We start from the raw sequence: 26787 nt of genomic DNA on the forward strand, positions 1-26787 counted from the left end.
ATATCTTTACTTGTACATGATACTAAGGTAAAAGGAGTTTTGATTGATCCAGGTAGTTCAGTGAGCATCATTTTGCTAAGGGTGGTAAATGAAATGCAAACTAATGATAAAGTCATACCAAAAGCACAATCCTTGTCTGGGTTTGATAATTCAAGCTTTTTTACGAAAGGGGAAGTTGTACTTACCACATTTGCAGAAGGGGTCATCAAAGATACAAAGTTCCAGGTGATAGATGCGGACCTGGATTATAATATAATTCTGGGAAGATCATGGATTCATGATATAGACACTGTCCCATCCAAATTGCACCAAGTTATCAAATTCCTTCACAGTGGGGAATACGTCGAATTTGCGGAGATCAACAAGCTTCACGAAGTATCAACTCAGTGATGATCGTAAGCACAAAAGCCAATGATGCAGATGCGAAATAACAATTACATAATTCTGTTGAGGACACTGCTGTTAAAACCTCAATTGAAGACATGAAAGGACAGACTGATGTCGACTCGAGACCCGATGTGATTCAAGAGCCAGAGGAAAATGAGAACATTAAAACAACTACCGATGAGCTCGAAGCTATAATATTATTTGTCCACTGGCCAGACAGAAAAGTTTACATCAGAGCAAATTTGAGCCCAGAAGTGAAAGGTAAGTTAATTCAATTTTTACGTGCTAATGCAAATTGCTTTGCTTAGTCGCACTCAGATATGACACGTATACCACCAGAAGTGATGACTCATAAGCTGAATGAGGATCCATTACACCTACTTGGCAAGGAGAAGAAAAGGAAGTAAGGGTCCTTCAAAAATCAAGTGATCCAGGATGAGGTACAAAAGCTTTTGAAAATTGGTTCAATACGAGAGGTAAAGTACCCTGACTGGTTAGCTAATACTGTTGTGGTTCCGAAAAAGAATAAAAAATGGTGAGTTTGCATAGACTATACTGATTTAAATAAGGCTTGTCCCAAAGACTCATTTCCTTTACCGCATATAGATCAGTTAATTTATTCTACTACATATCATGAACTTTTAAGTTTTTTAGATGCATATTTAGGATATAACCAAATAAAAATGGACCTTCTAGATGAATAAAAAACTTCGTTTATCACAGATAGGGGGACTTATTGTTACAAAGTCATGCCATGTGGCTTGAAAAATGTTGGAGCCACATATCAAAGATTGGTGACTAAAATATGTCAAGAACACCTGGAAATAACCATGGAAGTCTACATAGACGATATGTTGGTCAAGTCAACACAAGCGGGGGATCTTTCAACACTTGTCAGACAACTTTGAGATTCTCCGCAAGTACAATAGAAATTTAAACCCGGGAAAGTGTGCTTTTGGCGTGGCTTTAGGTAAGTTTTTAGGTTTTCTTGTTTCTAATAGAGGTATTGAAGTGAATTCTGCATATATCAAAGCTATTGAGGAAATACCAGATATATTCACGAGCAAGAAAGAAGTGTAGAGATTAACAGGCATGATAACAACTCTGGAAAGATTTATATCAAAGTCATTAGAAAAAAGTTTTAAATTCTTTTCAGTGCTGAAAAAGCAAAATAAGTTTGAATGGATTGACGAGTGCCAACAATCTCTCAAAGATCTAAAGTCATATCTATCAAAATCATCTTTGTTAGCCAAACCAAAAGACAGTGAAATATTGCTCATTTACCTCGTTGTGTCAGAAGTAGCGGTAAGTGAAGTGTTGGTATGAGAAGATAAAGGGAAACAATCCCCAATTTATAATGTTAGTAAGTCTTTACTAGATGCTGAGACACAATATCCGCACCAAGAAAAGCTTGCTTTAGCGTTAATTATGGCATCAAGGATGTTACGACCTTACTTTTAATGTCATCCTATTTTTGTTATAACTGCTTTCCCCTAAGAAGCATACTGCATAAACAGGAATTATCAGGTAGATTAGCTAAATGGGCAATAGAACTCAGTGAATATGATATCATATATCAGTCTAGAATTGCAATAAAATCGCAGGTGTTAGCAGATTTTGTAGCGAATTTTAGCACGAATTTAGTTCCTGAAGCAGAGAAGGAACTACAGGTGTTTACCATAGCTAATCCGGGGACTTGGACCCTATTTACTGACGGTTCCTCAAATGTTAAAGGAGCAGGTTTGGGAATTGTTTTAATTCCACCCTCAGGTGAAGTCATAAGACAAGCAATAAATGTTATCCAGTCACTAACAATGAGGTAGAGTATGAAGCTGTGATTGTAGGCTTGGAACTGGCACGAGAAATTGGTATCAAACAAATTGTGATCAAAAGTGACTTGCAGCTAACGGTTAATCAAATGCAGGGGACTTATATGGCAAGAGAGACATGAATGCGGCAATACCTGAAAAAGGTACGAGAATCGCTTAGACAATTTTAGACATGGAAACCCATGCAAATACCCAGGGAGGAAAATGTAGAAGCAGATGCATTGGTAAATCTTGCGTCTGCCGCAGATGCAACAAATGCAAAAAATGCCATTGTGATACATTTGTTTCATTCAGCACTAGATCAAACCAAGAGTGAGATAAATTTCAATAATTTAACTTGAGATTGGAGAAATGAATTGCAGTATGTTATCTTGCCTGAAGATAAGAAGAAATCACAATTGCTACGGCTGAAAGCTGCCTCGTACTGCTTAATTCGTGAAAATTTCTATCGTAAAATATTTGGTGGACCTTTAGCACGGTGTCTCGGACCATCACAAATGGAGTATGTAATGAGAGAAGTACATGATATACATTGTGAAAATCACGCCGGGGGAAGATCGTTGGTGAAAACATTAATAAAGGCAAGATATTATTGGCCAAAAATGGAAGAAGAAGCAGAAAACTTTGTAGCCAGGTGCGATAAATGTCAACGATATGCCAATAACATGCACCGATCGGCAGGGCTGTTGCATTCAGTTATTTCACCATGGACCTTCATAAAAAGGGGCATGGACATCGTAGGGCCGTTGCCTCAAGCTAAAGGAAAGGTACGGTTTCTGTTAGTTTTAACATATTATTTCTCAAAATGGGTAGAAGCATGTGCTTTTAAATAGGTGCGAGAAAAAAAGTTAGGGATTTTATTTGTCGATATATTATATGCCGATTTGGAGTTCCAAAGGAGATTGTATGTGACAATGGCCCAAAATTCATAGACGCAAAAATCACAGAATTCTTCCATAGTTGGCAGATTAAACGAATTACTTCCGCACCATATCACCCTGCGGCCAACGGACAAGCTGAATCGATAATTAAAGTTATCATCAATAACTTAAAGAAGAGATTGGAAGAATCGAAAGGAAAATGGCCAGAGGTATTACCAAAGGTGTTATAGGCTTACCGAACAACATCAAAAACTAGTACGAGTGAGACTCCATTTTCGCTAATATACAGAGCATAAGCTTTAATTCCGGTAGACTACGAGGTCTACGCATGCCAATGATGCAGAAAATAAAGAATAAGGGAGAGAAGCAACATTAATTCGAATGGCGGCTCAAACGCAGATGGTTGAACGATATTATAACAGGAAAGCCAACTAGGGGTATTTTAAGATTGGGGACTTCGTCCTCAAAAAGGAGTTCCGGTCAATAAAAGCGAAAAATGTAGGAAAATTGAGTCCGGATTGGGAAGGCCCATATAGGGTTCGAGGCATCGCTAGAAAAGGAGCATACGAGTTGGAATCCATGGATGGCAAGGAATTACCGTTGAACTAGAATGTAGTCTATTTGAAGAAGTATTACTTCTAAACGAGGATAATACACACGGTCAGGTATCACGCAAGTTCGATTTTATTTTATTCTTTTGAATTTTACTAGCCATTTTAGATGATAGGCAAAAAGCTGGCCTGTACCAAATGATGATATTAGACCCGAAAGACACGCGGAATACAGAATTATTCCCGGTCTAGGTTATAACTTTTCTGATGGAAAAATGGTTATGCACTCATTATCTAAGATATTATCTCCGAGTCCCGTTTGCATTTTCCTTTTTAGGGAAAGGAACAAAAGAAATGAGTTGATCCAGTGTTCGAGATTTCATACTTCAATGCTCTAACACTGGGGGGACTATGCATATAGAAGGTTACACAAGGAAGAAAAATGTATACTAAGGGCTAGTTCAGCCTGAATCAAAATCTTGAAGAAACCCTTGAAAAGTATTCAAAGGAGATCAAACTCGCAAAAAACGATGCAAGATATTCCCCCGAGCTTCTAGGTTAAGCCACAAATTTAGTCGAGGGAAAATAGACCTGAATTTGTAAACCTGCTACAATGAAAGCAATTATGAAAGTGTTGTATGAACAGTTATGAAAATGATGTACATAATTTATTCAATTGAGAGTTCAAAAAATAAAACTTCCTCAAATTATTTCTCTTTTCTCATCTCCATCAGTGTCGTTAAAAGAGCCATCTTTTATTAAAAAATGTGTATATCAAATCCACGGTATGTTAAAGCATTTTATGTGCAAGTGTAAGCTCAAATATTAAAAGGGCAGAAAGCATAATATGCGAAAAATGAAATCAAGGTATTTATAACCCCAATGAACATGGGCGCTATTTATATCATAACCCAAAAAAGACAGGGGCGAAAAAACCTTCCAAAACGTTGTCAAAAAAACACAAGGGAGTTCCAAACAAAAACCAACAAACAGACATTTTCCACAGAAAAAGTCTAGAAATAGGAAAGACTAAGGAGCATCATCAATGGTAGAAGAAGGATCGACTTGGGGAGAAGAAGGTTGAACATCAGCTTCACCAGGAGCAAGTTTATCCCCATTACCTTTAGAACCTTCGTCTTCGGGTGTGGAAAATCTTTGACGTTGCTTAATCTGTTCAATTGTTTCTCTGGCCTTAGCAATCTCAGCATTAAGGTCAAAACCTTCCTGGCTGGATTCAGTTAAAGTCTCGAGGCGATTTTTCAAAAAGGCTCAACTATCGAGTGATGACTTATCCTCGAGAGCTTCATAATCCTTCTCCCACTGTTCAATTTCAGCTTTCAATTCTTCTTTTTCTACCTTTGAGGCTTCATAAGCTATCTTCAAAGGAGCAAGAGAACTTTTCAGGAACTGAATTTTACCTGTAGAGGTGCGAAGATCTTCTTGAGCTTGGGTAAGCGTCTGAACCAGTTCACCCGCGTAAATCTCTTTTTGATTAAGGAGCTCTTTCAAACTCCTTATTTCTTCAGTAGTCATGGAAAGTTGTTCAGCAAAAGAGGATTCTAGTCAATCCTTATCCATCTCAACTTGACTAGAAGAAGCTTTTAGAACTGCTAACTCAACAGATACCATTCTAAGTTGTTGTTCCAAAGCTCATTTTTTCTCTGCAAGAACATCCTTCTCCAACTGAAGACCTTTAAATTGTTCTCTCTAGTTGTCAGCCTCGGTGCACAACTCAATTAGTTACTGGTCAGTCTAATAAATCCTTTTCATAAGTTTAGTGCCTATCAAATTAATCTACAAAGAAAACAAAGGGGGCAAAAGAAGAAGAGTTACAAAGGAGGAAAAGAAAGGAAGGAGATAAAAGTAAAGTTATACCTTAAGAGAAGAATGAACAATGTCATTCATTAAAGTCAAGGAACTGTGACCCTCCAACTTCTTCTTTTCCACAGGTCCTACCAGCAGTTTTAACCATACTTCAGCTTATCCAGATTTTTTCAATAAATTCCCACCCTCGGAAACTTCAATAACAACTTTTTTCATATCTCGCATGCTGATAGAAGGCTCAACTTTTACATGAGGAGCAACGGGAGCAACCATTGGGGTAACATGAGGTAAAGACACACGGGGGTTAAGAATAGGTAAATTGGAAAGAAAGCAAGTGGAAGTTCTTCAGAAACAGGCATGAGGCCTTCTTCACCCTCAAAGCCATGCGCGAATAACCTTTCAACTGGACTTGGGGGAGGGGGGGATTCCCTGAGTTACCAGCATCTTCATCAGAAATTTCTAAAGGAGCATTCTTTGGCTCATCAATGAGTCTGAAGGGAATTGAAGTTGATGGGGAATCATAAGAGACATGGGTTTCGTCATCTGAAACCATGCGTCTTCTGACACATGGTTTTCTCACCAAAGAACTTTCTTCTGCATCCTATTCATCATCAGACCCATAGGTTTCAATAGTTTTTCTCTTTTAGGAAGAAGCACTCAAAATCCGTTCTTGAGCAAGACTTATAGAAAGCCTGGTTGATGGAACAGATGCAGGACTGATGCCACTAATAACAAACCCTAATAAAAAATGGGGATGATGAAAAATTTACATATGAACAAGTAAAGAAGAAAAGAAACTACTAGAATGAAGAGTACCGTGAGTCTTCACTTTCCAACCAAATTTCTGTGAAAGAAATTTCCAAGATCTTTTGTCCATGGGAGCAGCAATCAATATTTTTTCTGCCAAAGCATAGAAGTCAGGAATTTCTTCTAAGACTTCCATGGTTGCTGAAAAATGATTATGTGATTACATAAAGGATGTTCCAAAACATCAAAGAAAGAAAAAGAGAAAAAAAAAAAACTTACATGCAAAGTTCCATTTTTCTGGAAAAGTCATGCTTTCTTTACTCACTAATCCACTAGTACGGGCAGCAACAAAACGGGCGTACCATCCACGGTCATGGTCATCCTCGGGGCTAACTAAAACCATTTTACTTCTAGCCACAAGGGAAAAGACCCCTTCACGAAACAGCTTGGGAGAATAAATATAAAGAAAGTGACGGAAGATAAAAGGAGCGAAAACTAAATCTGATAAAAGGAGCGGAAACTAAATCGGCTGGCACCAGGAATTAAAACTGGGAAATCTGGTTTTCAATGAAAGAAGACTAGAAGTTATCAAACTTGGGTAAAGTTCAGCAAGGTTAATGGAAGCTATAGAAGAAACTTGATTTTTCATGGTTTCACGATCTGATACAAAAGAAAACTCTTGAGGAATAATCTCAGAAACCGTAGGCTCATGCATGGGTTCATTCTGTCCGTATTTTAGAGGAAGATCTAGGGGTTAAAGGAGCTCTAGGTCTAGAAGAAGATGGTTTGGCAGAACTACTTTGAGAAGTAGAACTGCGAGTAGATAACGAACCAAGGTTGTGGAGTCTACCACCTCTCATACTCCTAGTGGGGGTAGTAGAAAGAGCAAGCTCATCGACGATCATAACTTTGTGAAGGTCTAGCGTTGAAGAAGACATGTTTAACAAGGAAAACACAAACTAAAGGTACAAAACTATGAAGGAAGGTTAAGATGATGGATACAGAGAAGAAGGAAGAAGGTTTCGGGAAATCAAAGGGGATGAAGTATTTATAAGTAGATGCAACCGTTATCAAAGTTTATCATTATGAACTATGAAGTGTCATAATAGAACTGTCGCTTCATGACTGACGCGGCCGCAGAAAAATCCCTAAAAAGCGCTTAGAAACTGCAGAACCAATCATGTGAAGCCAAGTGACATGGGCATTAAATGAATGTGACTTACGTCGCATCGATTCTGAAGAGGGCATAATGATACTCGAGAAACGACGGCAAAGAATTCCTGCCATAAATACTTACCACTTCCCGAATATTCAGAAAGTAGGGGGGCTATCTGTATTGGTGAAAAAAAGATATGATACATAAACTATCAACAAGGTGATAGGGCATGGTACGTGGAACATCGATATAGTGACAAGTGGCGTTCTTAATTAGATGAGTTAAAGAATGCGGAAAAGGCACAGGAGAAACACCCATGGGGTTACACTGAGGAAAAAACGGACATGACAACTGTAAAAGGGGAAACATGAATGAAATGAATAAAAGTTGTAAAGAAGGGATACACAAACCTGTCATAAATAAGGAAGAAAAATTGGTACGGTTACAAAAAATCTTTAACCATAAATTTTTCTGTTACAGTTGCATATGGTAACAGGCAATCAAGGCAATTAATGCCATTAGTGAGCTCGAATTAAGTAAGGGAACCGTTATAATTATATGCTCCTATATAAGGACTGAAATCTCATTTGTAATGGCATCGGATATTTATCAAAACTTATGCAATCTATATTTCAACCAGCATGATCACTATAGAAGAATGAGAATAAAATTTGGCAAATTCAGTTCACTAAATCTGATTTATGGCAGAAATATTTAAGTAATACCTTGCTGCTACACAAAGTGGTTGTTTGGTAGGATGTATTAGGAAAAATAATACATGTATTAGCTTTAATATTATTAATCCCTTTGTTTGATAGTGTTTTTGAACCTATGTATAACTAATACATGTACTATTCAGTACTATTCTTACACTCATAAAATCACGAGATTAGCAGTATCATGATTTTTAATACATGAATAACATGTATAAAGACATAACTGCCATTTCAAAACCTTTTCCAAAACGTCAAAGGGTATTATTGTAAACAAATAATTTTAAAAAATAATTATGCAATACATGTTATTTTTCGTACACCAAACCAAAGAGTCGACAAGAACTAATCCAAGCGCAACTAATCCCAGCATTACTAATACACCCTAGTCAGTACAGAAGTTGTGAAGAGAAACGTATGTTTAGTCGTGCATACATGTCAAGATCTGTAGAAGATTATTGCTCAATAGACAAGCATGCTACAATAGTAATATTGTGTTACTTCATGTAACTTAATATATATAGTTAATATATATAACACTACTAAAAAAATTGGCATATTTCGTCCAAGGCATACCGACCGAAATCGGTCGGAAATTGCTAAATTAGTCGCAAAATTCAACAAAAATATTTCTGACAACGAAAATAGTGGTCCCACAGCAAAAAAATAAAAATTCCGACCAATTTAAGTCGGAAATTGGTCAATATTTGACCAATACCTGATCATACTTGTATATAATGTACAAAAATAATTTTTTATTAAAATATTTCCAAATTTCCGACCGAATTCGGTCGGAAATTTTGAAATTATTATTTCCCGCCCAAGGCAATTGATTTTTAATATAACAAAAATTATATATATTTAATTAACCAACCGGAATAAGTTATACAACAGAAGAGTCAAACAACGAGGCTATGAACACTAGCCTCAAATTATCGGATGAAAAACGAGAAGCTTCTCTCGTCCAAATGGCCGCCCAAAAGCAACGAATCGAAAGATACTATAATCGAAGAACCAAGCTTTGCCATTTTAAACCCGGGGACTTAGTTCAAAGGAAAGTCACCCTCAGTACCCGAAATCCAAACGAAGGAAAACTAGGACCGAACTGGGAAGGACCGTATCAGGTTCTCGAAAACGTCGGAAAAGGATCATACAAGCTCGGTATTATAAACGGCAAACAACTATCAAGCAATTGGAATGTGTCACACCTAAAACGATACTATTGTTAAGGTATGGCCCTCCCATATTCGTTTACATTTCGAAACTAACCCCTGCAGGAGTCCAATCAGGAGCTAGGATGGATCCTTCAATATAAAGCCCCAGGTCTGAAAGCACGCATTGCACTCTTTTTTCCTTAGACCGGTTTTATCCCAAATGAATTTTTCGGCAAGGTTTTTAATGAGGCAACCAATGATCGTGCTACACTTAGAAACAATTCGACAGTATCCGAGGCCTCTTTACAATCGACCTCGAATACTGGGGGGGGGGAATTAGCCCTCAAATATATCAAGTTCTGATACAAGAAAGTTATTTCGTAACCATAGGGTTCCAATAGGAAAAGTTGTAAGAGCCAAATGTTCAAAATGAACCATGCTCATGTAGTTGGCCCGAGCCCTGACGCAAAACATGAACACATGTATGATGACTTGCAAAGAAATTTCTCTTCTTTACCGATATCTTATATCCAAGAAAAATTCCTCTATTTCGAGATTTATTATGCAAACAGGATTGAGTTCGAGCAAGTACTCACTCGACCATTACGCCTACGGGCTATATTACTTCGAGTTCGAAACATTAACTCGAATATTAAGCCTACGGGCTACTCTTATTCCGAGTTCGAGCAAGCACTCACTCGACCATTACGCCTACGGGCTATATTACTTCGAGTTCGAAACATTCACTCGAATATTAAGCCTACGGGCTACTTTTATTTCGAGTTCGAGCAATACGGTCTATATTACTTTGAGTTCGAAACATTCACTCAAATATTAAGCCTATGGGCTACTTTTATTCCGAGTTTGAGCAAGCACTCACTCGACCATTTAGCCTACGGGCTATATTACTTCGAGTTCGAAATATTCACTCGACTAATAAGCCTACGGGCTACTTTTATTCCGAGTTCGAGCAAGCACTCACTCAACCACTTAGCCTACGGGCTATATTACTTCTAGTTCGAAACATTCACTCGAATATTAAGCCTACGGGCTACTTTTATTCCGAGTTCGAGCAAGAACTCACTCGACCAGTTAACCTACGGGCTATATTACTTCGAGTTTGAAACATTCACTCGACTAATAAGCCTACAGGCTACTTTTATTCTGAGTTCGAGCAAGAACTCACTCGACCATTTAGCCTACGGGCTATATTACTTTGAGTTTGAAATATTCACTCGACTAATAAGCCTACGAGCTACTTTTATTCTGAGTTCGAGCAAGCACTTACTCGACCACTTAGCCTACGAGCTATATTACTTTGAGTTCGAAACATTCACTCGAATATTAAGCCTACGGGCTACTTTTATTCCGAGTTCGAGCAAGCACTCACTCAACCATTTAACCTACGGGCTATATTACTTCGAGTTCGAAACATTCACTCGACTAATAAGCCTACAAGCTACTTTTATTCCGAGTTCGAGCAAGCACTCACTGGACCATTTAGCCTACTGGCTATATTATTTCGAATTTGAAATATTCACTCGACTAATAAACCTACGAGCTACTTTTATTCCGAGTTCGAGCAAGCACTCACTCGACCACTTAGCCTACAGGCTATATTACTTCGAGTTCAAAACATTCACTCAAATATTAAGCCTACGGGCTACTTTTATTCCGAGTTCGAGCAAGCACTCACTCGACCATTTAGCCTACGGGCTATATTACTTCGAGTTCAAAACATTCACTCGACTAATAAGCCTACGGGCTACTTTTATTCCGAGTTCGAGCAAACACTCACTCGACCATTTAGCCTACGGGCTATATTAGTCCGAGTTCGAAACATTCACTCGAATGTTAAGCCTACGGGCTATTTTTATTCTGAGTTCGAGCAAGCACTCACTCGACTATTTAGCCTACGGGCTACTTTTATTTCGAGTTCGAGGAAGCACTCACTCGACCATTTAGCCTATGGGCTATATTACTTTGAGTTCGAAACATTCACTCAACTAAATAAGCCTACGGGCTACTCTTATTTCGAGTTCGAAACAATCACTCGACCATTACACCTACGGGCTATATTACTTCGAGTTCAAAATAATCACTCGACCATTACACCTATGGGTTATGTTACTTCGAGTTCGAAACAGTCACTCGACTATTACGCCTACGGACTATATTACGTCGAGTTCGAATCACTCACTCAACTAATAAGCCTAAGGGCTACGTCATCTCAAGTTTGAGCAATCACTCAACTCGACTACTAAGCTTGTGAGCTACCTTATTTCAAGTTTGAGTAAGCGCTCACTTAAATATAAAGGCTACGAAGTCCAAATTCGATCAAATTGCCTAAATCCTTATGAAAAGATCACAAGACAGGAACAAAATCTTCACAAGGCAGGAAACAAAACAGAAGCAAGTCGGTAAAAGAAAAAGATATTTATTTACAAGATTGTTTACATGATAGATTACAATGTAGAAACTAAGGGCTAAGTTTCTTGGTTATCTCCGGGAGCGGTCTCTTCTCCACTGGGCTTCCCCTCCCCTCCCCGTTCTCGAACCCGCTCTTACTCCCCCATCATCATCATTATCATCATCATCATCATCGGAAGCCAAGGCTTCAGCATCGGCTTCGAGTTCTTTGGCCCTTTTTATCTCTTCAACGAAGATCGAAACCTCGAGCATGGATCTCTTCGAGGGTCTCCCTCCGAGATCGGCACTTAGCAAGTTCAGCGACCCAATGTGCTTGAGTATTGGCGGACTCGGCTGCCTCTCTTGCTTGGACCTGGGCAGCCTCAACATCGGTCCGATAGACGGCCACGAGTGCATCCGCATCGGCCTTAGCCTTTTCGGCGTCAGATTCGGCCTTGGCAAGTTTGGAGGCCAACCGAGCCTCGAGCTCCTCTATTCTTCTAGCTTGAACCGAGGCTTTCTCCTTCATTCTTTGAAGTTGGTTTTCGGCCGATGATAATTGGGCTCGAGCAACTTCTTTCTCTGCGGCAAAGTGGTCCATACCTTCTTTTCACCTCAAAGACTCCGCTTTTATCACATCGACTTCTTCACGAAGTTTTTCGATCGTCTCAATTTTCTGCTGCAACTGTGAGATCGAAAAATTAGCCATCGTTCCGGTATCGAGCCCATAGGCTTTTAAAAGTATTATTACCTGCTCGGACAGATCGGTCTGATCTTGGTGAGCCTTGGCCAACTCAGCTCGGAGGTCTTTTATTTGCTCTTCCCTTTGCCCTAAGAGGAGTTTTAGGGAGTTCCTCTCCTCCGTAACCCGTTGAAGGTCAGCCTCGTATCGACGCAGCTCGGTTCGGGATCGAGAACATGCTTCTCGATGAACTGGCGCGGCCTGCAAAGAAAGAAGAAACGAAGTTAGAAAAGAAAAGCAAACATTAAAGTAATACCAACAAAATAATTTAAAGCTTACCTGATTCAAATCCTGCTGCACCCCGTGAAAAAGGTTCGATGCATCACTAGTACCGACAACATCCTCGACACCGGTAAACAGGTCATGAAAAGGATCCTCTCCATTATGAGGCCTATCTAGTTCGAGGCCCCCCAAAGCTTGGGCTTCCCAGATCGCCCCTGCGGAAAAAGCAGGGAAGGTGGGCGAGTCTTCGATTGCTACTGCCCCAAGTGAATCACTTGGAGCATTCTCTTCGGTTCGAAGAGATTCAAGGAGAGCCATTCGGGAAGCATCTTCGATCTCCATCTGTTGGCTTCGATGGGAAGCATCTTTGATCTCCATCTGTTGGCTTCGATGGGAAGCATCTTCGATCTCCAACAACTCGGGGACTCCGCTCGAATCCTTCTCCGATATATCCTCAGTTCGAGGCGGAGCCTTATGAACCACCGTCGATCCAGCTGCCTGTGGAACATCAGTGGTCTTCTTCGTTCGGGCCGCCAGCGCGGACCCATCATTTTCTTCTTCTTCATCGTCTTCATCCCTTAGACGCATAACTGATTCTATGGTCAAAGGAATGGTATTCTTGTTTGGCTTACGAGCCGTCCTCTTCTTCGGTTTTGGATCTTCGGGAACAGAGGCTCTTTTCCTCTTATTATCTTTCACCAGCTTTGGGACAGAGGCCGAAGCCTCTTCCTCGATGGACGAGGGCCTCAAAACCGCATCTTTGCCCACACCTACATATGGAAAATTTTATTAAAGTATATGGAAAGCGTCTCGTTCAAACTACCAAAAGGTACGAGAAAGGGGCTTACCGTGATTGTTTGCCTCCAATCGGCCCTTTGACAAATCACGCCACGAGCGCTTGGCATATGTGGAGGTCGAAGCCAAAGCTCGTACCCAATTCTTGAGATCGGGAACTGCTCCGGGCATCTACGGGCTGCATCACAGAAAGAGGAATATCGGTGAGAAAAGAAATAAAAGGGTGAAATAGAAAGAAGTAACAACAGAATCACACTTAAGTTTCATATTCCACTCCTCGGGAAAAGGCATCTTTTCAGTCGGAATCAGGTCCGAAGTCCTTACACGAACGAACCTGCCCATCTAGTCTCGATCCCTGTCCTCGTCAATACTCGAGAACAGAGCCTTGGTAGCCCAATGCTAAAGTTTTATTAACCCTCCTCGAAAAAGACGAGGACGGTATAATCAGATGAGATGGTCGAGGGTGAACATCATCTCCTCAATTTTGTTCACAAAGTATCGAATCAAAATAACAATCCGCCAAAAAGAAGGATGGACCTGACCTAGGGTTATTTGGTATTGACCTAGGGCTATTTGGTAAGTATACACACTTAAAAACCCTTTTACGTGAGTGGTGATATCTTCATTAGAACAAGGGATTATTATTTCTTTACCCTCCCAATTACAATCTTTTTTCACTTGTTTGAGATGCCTCTCGGTTATCGAACATATGTACCTTGATACTGGCTCACATCGGCCGGGAACCGACGAGCCTTTATCGACCTTAAAATTAGAGGTAAGAACACACGCCCCAAGAATGCACTCCTCAGGCCGTGGCTCTACCGGTGTTTTGTCGGTGGCAGACTGTGAAGATGAAGCTTTCTCTTTCTGAGGAATGGTTTGTGATGTTTTCGCCATTTTCGAATTTAAAGGTCAAGAATAGAAGAAAGTGACAAAGATTTGGTAATTTTGAAGAAGGGATTTTGCAAAGAGGAATCACAAATTTGCGAATAGAATCAGAGGGTACGAAAAAGAACTTGGAAAATTTAGAAGATTGAAGATGTAAAAGTGGTAAATGGTAAAAGGAAAGGCTATTTATAGAGTAAAGCAATGGCGATTCAATATCAGCGGTGGCCGACCACCGTCTGACATACATTAAATGCCTTGAAAAACTAAATCGACGGGACAGCTATCACGTGCGTCATGATCGACTCCAATGTAAACGTCAGCTTATAATCCAATCGAGCCATTGAGTAATCATATCGTTTCTCACCACATCCTTCCCGAGAAACAAGGGGACTATCTGTATACGGTCGAAATAGATTTCGGCCTTCGTACGATTGATCAAGGTCGAAACATAATGAATCGAAGAAAGACTTCATAATATCGAGATGGGTTTCGAAGATGGTACAAACAAGTTTCGGATTCCCAGTATAGGTCAAACACCGAGTTCGAAGTCATCATCGAGCTCGAGTCCGGATCGAACTATAATGAGATGATTTCGAGTTTAAGGGGCAGAGGCCAACCGGGACCGAATCCGAATCATCACCTGATCCTGAGTCCGTATCGAGCTCTAGAAGCACTACCGACCGGCACCGAGGCCGATCGAGCTCGAGCCCACAGACAAGAGCTGTTGCAAACACACTAAGGGAGAGAATCTCGGCGAGAATAAGGGAAAAACTGATTTATCATGGAGTCTTCACTATTTAATTATATCTAAAGTAGGATCCTCCACTATAAAAAGGATGGCTACATTTTTGTAGAGGGCAGTTTTTTTACTTACATTGTAATTCAAGCACCATATTCTCCTATATCCAAGGATTATTCTTCTAAGCTTCATTAGTTGATTCATTGTGCTTAGTCCTAAAAATCATCTTCTCTCCAACCTTGTTTATTTCTGCATTCTTTTGCAATCCTTATTTGATATTTCTATTTATCCCTACGATTTATATCAGGCTATATCACATATCCTTAGAACTACGTACAAATTCAACTCTATCCGTTTTTCGGGTAAACATGTTGTTTGTCCATATGCAACAGTATTATAAAAGCAGCTTGTCTCTATGGTCTGTGTAAAGTTCCAACCTTTAAAAGAGTCAATCCTTTTTTTTTGTTAAAGAATCGAGATGTTCATTTTACTCTCTTCGTTATGTTGTTGTTTCTAAAAATAGTTATCTCAAATTATTTGTCATTTTATAAGTTCAAGATAAAATTAATTATTTTTTTCTCATTTTACCCTTAGTAATGGAAATGACACATAAATAGAATAAATATTCAATGTGGATAGATTATATCTTAAGACATAAATAAGAGTAAAATAGTCAAAAAAATCCCTTCTAATTAATGTTTTTTAAGGGGCCACGTAAAAGAGAAATAAGAAAAATAATTTATACGAAGGGAGTATTTCAAAACATTGGTAAAGGTTGCATCTTATTGGAGTCCGAATATGATGCTAACAATGGAGAAGGCAGAGAAATTAATAGACGATTTCATTGAGGGGTGGCGCATTATCCACATACTTTCGAACCCTGCGCCACTGGTCTTTGGGGTTTCTTGGTAATTAAAAAAAAGAAGACAAGACTGTAATTCATGCTGAAATATAGAATCAAAATTTGCTAAATTTATTCTTGAAGCTCATCATCAGTAAATATAGCAGAGTCACAAAATATAATGCTAGTAAGACACACCACTAAAGAAAAGAAAATCTTACAAGTACCTATTATTGCAAAAAGTTTATGTTATAGTATCCTTTAATGCATTCTGCAAACTTTGCTGGCAACTGATGCCTTGTCCTAATCAGTCGAGACAAATTATTTTCTGTCTGCAAAATTATGACATTTCTCTATCCTTTTACGGAGATCTTCCCTAAGAGATGTTCCATATTCTCCGGTGTGATGTCTTCCGGTGGAGTCAACACGAGCCGCTAATATTGATTTGATTGCCAACATTCCATAGGCTCGGAATCTGAAGGCAGGAGATGGAGGAGTAGTCTGAATTATTTCACTTTGTTCAATATAAGTTCCTATACCCCAAAATTGGTCAGAACTATTCTTCGTCGTTTTGGCACCAAGATACAGGACATCAGAAACACGCATTTTTGACAGGGACCAGAGACCACCAGCAGTAGCCATAAGTTTAGCAGCAACTGCATTCCCAACAACAGCAGAGAGATTCGGAGCAATATATCCTATTCGACTCTGGACAAAATGCACAAGCTTTTCCTTTGCTGAATCAAGAGCAAGGACTCTATCACATGCTTCTATTATCTTTCCAAGTCGCCAACAAGAGAAAACCGTGATGATAGCTGAGGGTAGAAATCCTTCCAAGTCGCTGGCAAGAGTAGTGATATCCCTCTCCTGGCCAATTTTTTTAACAGCCCGGGCATAATCAATAGGGTGATGAACAAGTGACTCTAACTCTGGAACTCTCAATTGATACTTGTCGCGTATGAAATTGTGAATTAAAGCAATTTCATTCTCAATGTCAACTGATAACACAGTGCAGTCTATTATCAACTGCTGATCATATTCTGGATCATCAACGCCACCTGATTTAGGTTTATCATCAGATTCAATTAGTGCAGCTTCAACTTTCTGCATCATCAGAATGTAGCGACGTGATTTTCGCAGCTTGAAAGAGTTATCTAGGTCATCATAATTAAGCGCCGCACGCAGCAGATTCTTTTCATGATCGGACAATCCGTCAAGATCATCCAGGAAAGAAGCATCACCAGTTGCCATTAATGGGGATGAAATTTCGAGCACGATGGGTCGGATTCTATTCTGGAGAGAAGAAAACAGAAATTAGGTTTTGAAGAAGGAATCCGATTTCGAAGATATATATATTGGAACGTTTGTGCAATTATCCTATCCTAATGTAAATAGAAAACGGAAATAAGTATCCTTTGTAAATTATGAAACACACATTCCTACTCCTAACTTAAATAAAAGAGTTAAATGTCATAAACATCTCCTGACGTTCCGCAACGCAAAATTGATGTAGTGTTCATATGTGTCAGTTATTGTATAGAATCAAAACTCATAAAATAAAATAGTGAATAATTAATCTGCAAAAGACATAAAATTGCCGCTACCTAATCTGTTCTCTTTTGCAAAAAAGATGTTTAATCTTATTCTTTTCTGTTAGAGAAAATATTCATAAAATCAATTAATTAGAAGAGCTTAATATTAGAAATGGCACGTTGTTAAATTATATTTTATTTATATTAATGAAAAAAGGTAAAAAGAATGTTACGAGAAAAATAAAAAAATTTGAGAAGAGATCTCTCAAATTATCCCTAAATAAATTTAAAAAAAAAAAGGTTTCGGGCTACTTTCGTGATACGCTTAATACGTATTGGCGACAAACTATTTATCAAAATACCCCACAAAATTTACAATTTGATAATGTATAATATTTCGAATGTCCTTAACGTTGAATAAATAATCAAGATTACTAACTAGAATTGTCACAATTCTTCTATTTTTTCTTTCTTTTCGATTTAGATCTTCACTAGTATTTTCAATAGGACAAAAACTGCCAATTGATTTATTTAACTCACACCTGCATTCGAACTCCTTCTTAAACAACATAGAATTAAACCATCATATTTTCGGGCAAGACACACACACACACACACACATATATATATATATATATATATATATATATATATATATATATATATATATATATATATATATATATATATATATATATATATATATATATGCGTGTGTGTGTGTGTATTTTCATTAATATACAAAAATTATTCATTTTACCGACTATTATTTTATGTGACTATATTGTATAGTTTTTCCTATATTATTATTTCAAAATACGATGTTTATTTTCTAAAAACTGAAACAAAGGTAATCTTTGAAGTATAGGTATTGACCTATGTAGGAGTATACGTACTCATTGGCGGAGCCATATGCACTCAAGGGGTGTCAACTGACACCCCTTCGTCAAAAAATTATACTGTGTAGCTAGGTAATTTTAAAAACAATATGTATATATATTATGTATTGACACTCCTTGACTTCTTGGTGAGTTTATTTCTTTACATTTTGATCCTCTTAATAAAAATTCTGACTCCGCCACTGTATGTCCGTGCATTTCCATATTCATATATGAGCCTTCCAACTCAAACAATATCAATTTTTTTTGTATAATATTTGAGAATTCGCTCACCCATTAGAACATATAACTACAAAAAATATTTAATAATATAGTATAGAGAGAGTGAGAAAATTGCTTACAGAAGTCAATAATACTAACACTTTGCAAACCCAACGATCCAAAAGTACAATATTCATAGTTTTTTTAACCCTTTGAAAATAAAATTCTTATTAAATAAATATTTAAAATTTGGGATGAGCGAATATTAAAAATTTGAATCAATAAAAAGTAAATTACTTCCTTGAATAGTGTGAACTATTAACTAAGTTTTTGAATTATGTAACTAGAAAGAATTATTCTTTCTCAAATTCATCTTTTAAGTAAAATTATCTTTTAAGTTGACAAAACTATAAAAGATACATAAATTTGTGTACATTAAAAAAAACATCAGCGATAGAAAGAAATAAGAAACATCAACTGTTAAATTGTATTGCCATTCAGGATAATTGTTTTTCCTAGGAGTATTATCAATTTTGAACTTGCATAAATTCCAAATGACAAAGTAAAAATCCGCAATATAATCTCATTCTCCTGGTTTTAGTCAATGCAGAGCAGTCATACCACTGCCAAGTCTATGTGATTTGCAAATGCATGTAAATGGTCACCAAACGTTCTTCTAGCATGAGGTTAAAGTCTACAGAAAATCAATCTTGGAACTCTCAATCTTCATCTCTTTATCCATCATATATCCATCTCTGTCTTCGTATTTTCTATCTTCTGCACAAAAAAGCTTGGTGATATATATATGAGGACATGAACACTTTAGATCTTTTGGATATGAAAACAACAACTTAGTCCTTGCCAGATTTCTGCTGCAATAATTAAAGCAGCAGCTCATTACAATATAACGTAACAAACATAATAGTGGCAATTATTAAAATCTAAATTTAAGATCAGAGATACAACTTAAGTGGATCCTATTGGGAAGGATATTGCACCTTATTGCAGAAAATGTGTAGGGTGTTGAGAATTGTTTGTGGTTTTGGTCTAGCTGTGAATATAATGTAGGCTGAACTCTAAAGTGGAAAACATGATAGGGGGATGCTATATATATCAGGCACATCTTGGAGTGTTTCTTTTGGATTCAACATGCATGTGTTTAACATAACAAGTGTTATGGATTTCTTTTAGATCATGATACCTTGCTTTAAAGAAAAAAGAGAGAGTCCCCAGAGGCCAAAATGAGAAAGAGATCAACGTAAACCCATTTCGTGCGGTTGACAGCCAAACAATGTCGGTTTCTACCAAAGCAAAATCCCATGACTGTTTGACCATGTCCAAATCCAAGCTTAATTCAGTTTCATGATCGAATATACCCCCAATAATGCATTCTTTATCCTGCATTCCAGAACAAGATAATATTAAATCAACAAAGAGAAGGCGATGCATCTTAATTAATCTCACCGATCACGTACTTATACTTACCTCTTTGGAAAGTACTACGTCTACGGTCGTCGTTCTGAATCTCACTTGAGTGCTGGTGAGTGAGACTATTAATTGACCTTCATTTAAGTAAGTTACAGAAGCATTAATTCAACAATTAACTTACTTAAATCAAAGAAAAAGATGCTAAATTTGGGTAAAAGTATTATATATACCTGCAACGTGAGATTTAAAAATCTGTCGTAACGTGGCCGGTGGTATCCCAATAAGCCCTTGGTAAATCTGTTCGGACACGTCAATGTAAGCATCATCAGACTGGATTTCAATATCCACAACGCGTTCCCTTCCCTCAACAATTCCTAAGACAAACAAAATTCCAATAATTCAACATAAATCTACCAAGGAATATAGCTAAAAGTACTCAACTAAAACTCCCAAATGGAGATCATTTGCATCCCAAGAAAACACTAAACGTAACTTTTTCTAGGAGTTAATTAACATCACCAAAAAGAAAATAGGAAGGAAACTAAAAGTTACGTTGTGCTAGAAGAGAATAGTATAATCAACAACTTCTATATATATATATATATATATATATAGGAAAGCTTCTCAGGTAGCCAGGCTTAACAAAGTTAGCATCTTTTTGGCTTATAAAATGTCAAAACGTTAGAAAACACAATTTAGACTGACTGAAATAATACAAGGACTAAAATCGTAATTAAGCAATAATTCAAGACACACTTTTGTTTCTTTTTCCAAGAACTCGGAAGATTCGCTGATTAATCACAAGAACTTGACAGATATTATTCAAGAAACTGAAAAGAATCACAAAAAGTTAAATTTTTCCCCCTAAGAAACTAAATACCGAGCATTAAAAAAAACTTAAATTTCTTTCAAGAAAGTGATTAAGATCAACAAGAACCTAGCTAAAGATTTTGCCAAGAATCTGTAAGCATCACAAAGTTGAAATCTTTCCAAGAGCTAACAAGCAACTAAGCATAATTACACAAAAAAAAATAAAAAAATTAAATTTCTTCAAGAAAGCGATTAAGATCAACAAGAAGTTGAAATATTTTTTCAAGAAACTGTAAGAAAGTTGAAATTTTTCCAAGAAAAAGTACTCCTAACAACTAAGCGTTACACAAAAGCTTGAATTTCTTCCAAGAAATTGACTAATATATGATAATAACTTGAAATGAAAAAAGAAGACAATTAAGCAATGTACTTACGTAATGGGTCAAGTGATTTGATGCGCATATAGCAGTGTACATCTTCTCCTCGCTCTTCATAGTACGCAGTTATTGAGATAGAGTCATGATCACGAAACGCTCCGACTGCTTGCATTAAATCATTTACGTCAAATTTGATCCGGGAGCAAGTGTTAACATAGGAATAATCTTGTTGAGAAAAACTCGAAATCGGTACTTTTAGGATTGCAACCACAGGAGATCCTTCTGGAGTAACTTGCAATTCGAAGATCTTTTCAGGTCTTTCACATGATCTGATAGTGGCTTGCACTATTGAATTTGAATCATGTTCAAGTATTTGGAGAGCCCATAATGCGTAGTCCAAATTATTGTGGTACTTCTTTTCTAGTTTAAATTCAAGTATGTTGATTACTCTAACTCTTACACGGCGGCGGCGGCGCGGAGCCAAGTTCGTACAACACATGCTGATCACTGTGGAGTATAGAAGGTGAAGTTCCTCTCTAAGATGGAATATCAATCTTTAGAGGTGAAGCGGGGCAGCTTTTTTAACTTCTAATTGCTTATATATATATACTAACTATAACGGTTGAGAGGTTTTACGAAAAAAAAAATAAAAAAATGAGGGATGATATATAGTGCTGCGCGTTCGATTATAAACTGCTTAATTAATAGAAGTCATTTTCGAGAAATTATATAGCGAGAGCCGAGATATGCATATAAACTTCACTGCATCATTGACAATTTGACATAACACTACTATAAAACTAGTAGATTTACTAAGATTAATTTCGTGATGAATGATGAAAGATAATCATTCTTTAACTATACTGAAAGAAATATTCATAAAATCTATATAAAAAAAAAACTTCTTGACTCCTTTTTTTCTTCTAGAACAACTAGGCATCTCCTTTTCTTTTCCACGGATGAATTCAAGTTCATTATTTTTTTTTTACACGATTTTTGGTAATTATATTGGGGCTTATGTGCCACGTAATGCACAGTATAGGAAAAATTGCTTCTTAACAGGATATTTTCTATAGTCAGAGTTCAACCTTTGGTTAAGGGCAGAGGAACCTATATCCATCAACACTGTCGTTGGTGGTCAATTTGAGCTGTTAGCACATCTTAATTTGATTCTTTGTTTGCTTTCTATGTCTATTCTCCTTTCAATTTCATATTGTTAGAAGTTATACTTGTAATTTTATTTGATAAAACTACAAAACGATAAAATACGTAAAAAGACATAGAGGGTATTTGGCTAAACTTATAAGCTGGTCAAACTAGCTTATAAGTACTTTTCGACTTATCTACGCGTTTGGTAAAGTTAAAAGTGCTTATAAGTCACGTGCTTATAAGTCAAAAATAAGTCAAAAGTCATAAGCTAGTCACCCCCAGCTTATAAATTTTTTGCTTATAAGCACTTTAAGTTTGATCAAGTATTTTTACTATTTTATCCTTAAAATATTCTTTTTTAGAACAAAACTCTTACATCAATACTCAGTGGCTCAAATATTATTTACTAAGATTATTTCTGGCCAAAGTCGCACGAACGCGTACCTTGATTTATTTTGGGAATCATAATTATGTCACGCGAACGTATACATAATCACGATAATAAGTTTAAAACGCGCCTAAAAGTGTACTAGCGGTATTCATTAGTATTCCTAAACTTTGAGATTATTGCAAGGCTATTGAATTGTGGATATAACACTGTGAAAAGATATGTAGAGTTTCACTAATACTTGACCCACTTAGTAGCTGAGGACATCTTATGTATTTGGACAAATCGGTTTATGAAATTGGCCCAGCATGATTCAATGTTATTTGAGCCCATTATTTCTTAGAGTATTAAACCAATAGATGGTCCATCAATTAACTTCAGATACTAAATCTCAAAGGCAAAGATGAATTTTCTTTCTTTCTTTTTAGAAGAAAATCAAATCTAGCACATCCTTATTTTGTACTAAGCTGAACAATGCTAAACTCTAGTAAAAATGAAATTGAAATAACCCTCAAGCACACCCTCCTCTTTCTTTTCTAAAGAATCAAATAAAGGAAACTAACGGGGAAACCTTCAACATGACCAATGTTCATCTAATTAAAATGATCAATCAAATAGCGAGTAAAGCAAACAAATCAAAGCAAAGAAAACATTCACGAAGAACTAACCACACGAAACAACAAAGAATCTAATGGAACATATTAAGAATTCGCAATAAGAAGCTAGCTCAAACCTCCGAATAAAGCACACTACAAACTTTAGGAATAGACCAACAGAACGGCGACTTTCAACTTTTATTAGATGAATGTTCAAGCCAACTACAGAGAGTTCTTTTTCGAATTAGCCAAGACGGGAACCCACGCCATCGACCTCGAACTAAAATCTGGACAAAAATTATACCGAATCGACTAGATTTGGACAACTATTTCAAGTGTAAAAGGGGGTCGTTTCGAGGGATTTTGTGGCTGGATTTGGACGATGTTTCGTCAGATTTTTGGTGCTGATTTTGAGACAGCTTTTCTGGGATTTTCGGACTGGTTTTTCAGCAATTTCGCAGCTGGTTTGGCTTCTCTTTGGAGCTATTTTGCGGACAGTTTTTTGGGCGTTTGAGGACTGTTTTGAGGAGGTTTCAAAAGGCTTTAGAGGTGTGTTTTATGGGTTGTTTATGGGGCTGTTCACAACTGTTCTTGTTGCTGGAGCTAGTTATTTGGAGGTTTTGGGGTGCTTTAATGGCTAAAAGAAGTAGTTGGTTCCTTGATATTTGTAGGTGGTCACGTAGCTATTGAGGGGTGGTTTTTGGAGCTGCTACATGGCCGTGAAGATGGGGTATTCGAGCGGCTCTAATGGAGGAAATAGAGATGATTTTGTGTGAGAAAAAATCATGATAAGCGACTGCGGTAGTCTTTTTTTTTTTTTTAGAGCTTTAGGGTTCCTCTTAGGAGGATGTTATGTCCGTTTCTGCTCAAGAAGAAAGGAGTTAGGGGTTATTTTAATGGGTAGGAAGAGTGGTATGGAGTTTCTGAGTGGGGGACAAGCATGCGGGACAAGGGAAAGTAGAGTATAAAGAGTGGGGGACAAAGAGTGGGGAGCAAAAAAAAGTGGAGTGGGGACACGCGTGGGAAGATGTGAGCGAGAATGATGGAGTGAGAAGTGAGGTATTGGTGAGATGAGTGGGGAAAATTTCAAGCATGGTCAAAAATTAGGTGCTCACAGCATGCCCCTCTTTTTTTGGAAACATGAAGAGTTTTCAGGCAAAGAAAAGATGAGTGATATGACTAATTTTTGGCCATACCATTATTCAAAAGGGAAGATATAAGAGAAAAGAGTGCGATCGAGTCTTGGTTCGGAAAACCTACATATCCCAGGTATAAGGGAATCAAGTCGCGTGTAGTTCAAGAAGAGTGATGGAATGATGAGTTGGGGAGTCGAGTGAGGTTCCGTCGAGGCTCCGGTCTATGGTCATATTATTACATCAAAATCAAAAGAAACTAAACAAGCCTATCAGCTATGAGTTACAAGATTTCTATTTATAAATCTTCTAAAACTTGATCTTGAGTCTTCACGCAGACTATGATCTGAACCTTGATGCTTGCTAGCTGCAGGTGCTAGTTCATTCTTCTACGACTTTGAATTCACTTCTTTTCCTTTTCTTTTCTTTATTCTGGATTGAGAATTCTTCTTTTGGTCATCTCGAACCCTCTGCCTCGAGGTAAAACAAAAACCTGCTCAGACATCAAAACAAACAAACAAACGAAATTTTTCTGCCTCAGTTTTCACTAGAAAAATTTCGCGAGTTATTGTAACAAAATTCTAAAGTATTTCTTTATTAAAAGCAACTAAAGTGTCGGGAATGGTGTACCTTGGGAAAACATGAAGATTCTTTTTTTTGGAATGGTGTACCCTATATTAATAACGATATCAGAGAGTGGTGTATCCTGCATTTAAGCTCAAATCAACTAGGGAGTAGTGTACCCTATGTTACTAAAAGGAAATGTAACTAGGGGTTGGCACCCTGTATTACTGAAAAGGAAATGTAACCAGGGGTTGGCGCCCTATATTACTGATAAGAAAATGTAACCAGGGGTTGTGGCCCTGTATTACTAAAAAGGAAATGTAACCAGGGGTTAGCGTCCTGTATTACTAAAAAAGAAAATGTAACCAAGGGTTGACGCCCTGTATTACTGAAAAATGAAATGTAACCAGGGGTTGGCGCCCTATATTATTGAAAAGGAAATGTAACCAGGGGTTAGAGCCCTGTATTACTGAAAAAGAAAATGTAACCAGGGGTTGGCGCCCTGTATTACTGAAAAGGAAATGTAACTAGGGGTTGGCGCCCTGTATTACTGAAAAGGAAATGTAACCAGGGGTTGGCGTCCTGTATTACTGAAAAGGAAATGTAACCAGGGGTTGGCTCCCTGTATTACTGAAAATGAGATGTAACGAGGGGTTGGTGCCCTGTATAACTGAAAAGAAAATGTAATCAGGGGTTAGTGCCCTGTATTACTATTGGTGCCTTGTATTACTGAAAAGGAAACTAGGGAGTGGAGACCCTATGTCTAAAATAAAATTAACTAGGGAGTGGAGACCCTATGTTGGAAAAGCAGACTAGGGAGTGGAGACCCTATGTCTAAAAACATCAACTAGGGAGTGGAGACCCTATGTTGGAAAAGCAGATTAGGGAGTGGAGACCCTATACTACCATGATTTTGAATTTTCTTTCTTTCTTTTTTTTCATCATATTTTTTTCTATTTAAAAGAGAATGAGTAAAATGCGGGAAAGAATTTGGAGAAGACTTCCCTTTTTGGAGTGGTTGTTGTTGTAGAGCTATTTCAGTCTCCGCGTGATTTTAGTTTTTGTTGCACCTGCTTCTTACAAGGTTGCTTTGGATTACACCTGTTTCATGTGGTTCAAACAAAGAATAATTTATCAGTTTGAAACGGTGGTTGGTTTTGCGGCCTTGAGTGCTTCAGTCACTTGATCTCGGTCCGTCTTCTTTGATGATACTTTCAACTGCAACTGGTTGTTCCCTGAACACCGACTTCATTTCTGGCCTCGGAGAACCTTTGGCTTTTCTAAAACTTTACCATGACGGTTGGTCGCATGGGACTTAACCTTTTCATTTTGCCTTTGTAGGATTTTCACTTCTTTCCTCTAAATTTATCTTCAGAGGGTTGGGGAACCTTTGGCTTTTCAAACTTTGCCTAGACGGTTAGCCACGTGGGACTTAATCTTTTCAACTTTATTTTGCCTTTGTGGGCATTTGACCTTGCTTTTCTTATTTCAAGAGTTTTTTACTTCGAGGCATCGGCCATCATTGCCAGTCAGAGTCGACTTGATACCCCTGCTGAGGCTGGGTGCCTTTTGCATATTAGCTTGTATCAAATGAGAACCTTGTAAATCAGTCTTACCATTCCTTCTTTGTCTTAGTTTCGGAACAGAGTTAAACCGAAAGGGATTCAAAGAAAAACAAACAATGGAATGAATAAATGAATTTAGAAAAAAGGTATCCCTTTCAGGGAAAGGAAAGAAGGACTTATCTGGAGTACATGCGGACTTCAATGAACATGACATTCCTTTTGGACTGGATGCCTCAGAAATTCTTCAAATCTTTGCCTCGAAATCGG

At 37.7% G+C, this 26787-nt stretch overlaps 1 protein-coding gene across 1 annotated transcript; it reads right to left on the reverse strand.

The window, feature by feature from the left end:
• Positions 1-16084: 16084 nt before the first annotated feature.
• On the reverse strand, positions 16085-17274 carry LOC142173816 (U4/U6 small nuclear ribonucleoprotein Prp31 homolog). The gene has a single exon (XM_075239582.1). It carries the CDS (start codon positions 17127-17129, stop codon positions 16200-16202), a length of 930 nt encoding a protein of 309 aa, XP_075095683.1. The 5' UTR covers positions 17130-17274; the 3' UTR covers positions 16085-16199.
• Between the last annotated feature and the right edge of the window lie 9513 nt (positions 17275-26787).

This window comes from Nicotiana tabacum, chromosome 19 (assembly GCF_000715075.1).
Source record: "Nicotiana tabacum cultivar K326 chromosome 19, ASM71507v2, whole genome shotgun sequence".
Taxonomy (NCBI): Eukaryota; Viridiplantae; Streptophyta; class Magnoliopsida; order Solanales; family Solanaceae; genus Nicotiana; species Nicotiana tabacum.

Coding starts and splice junctions, on each gene's coding strand:
- LOC142173816 (XM_075239582.1), bottom strand. CDS start 17,129: ATGGCAACTGGTGATGCTTCTTTCCTGGATGATCTTGACGGATTGTCC.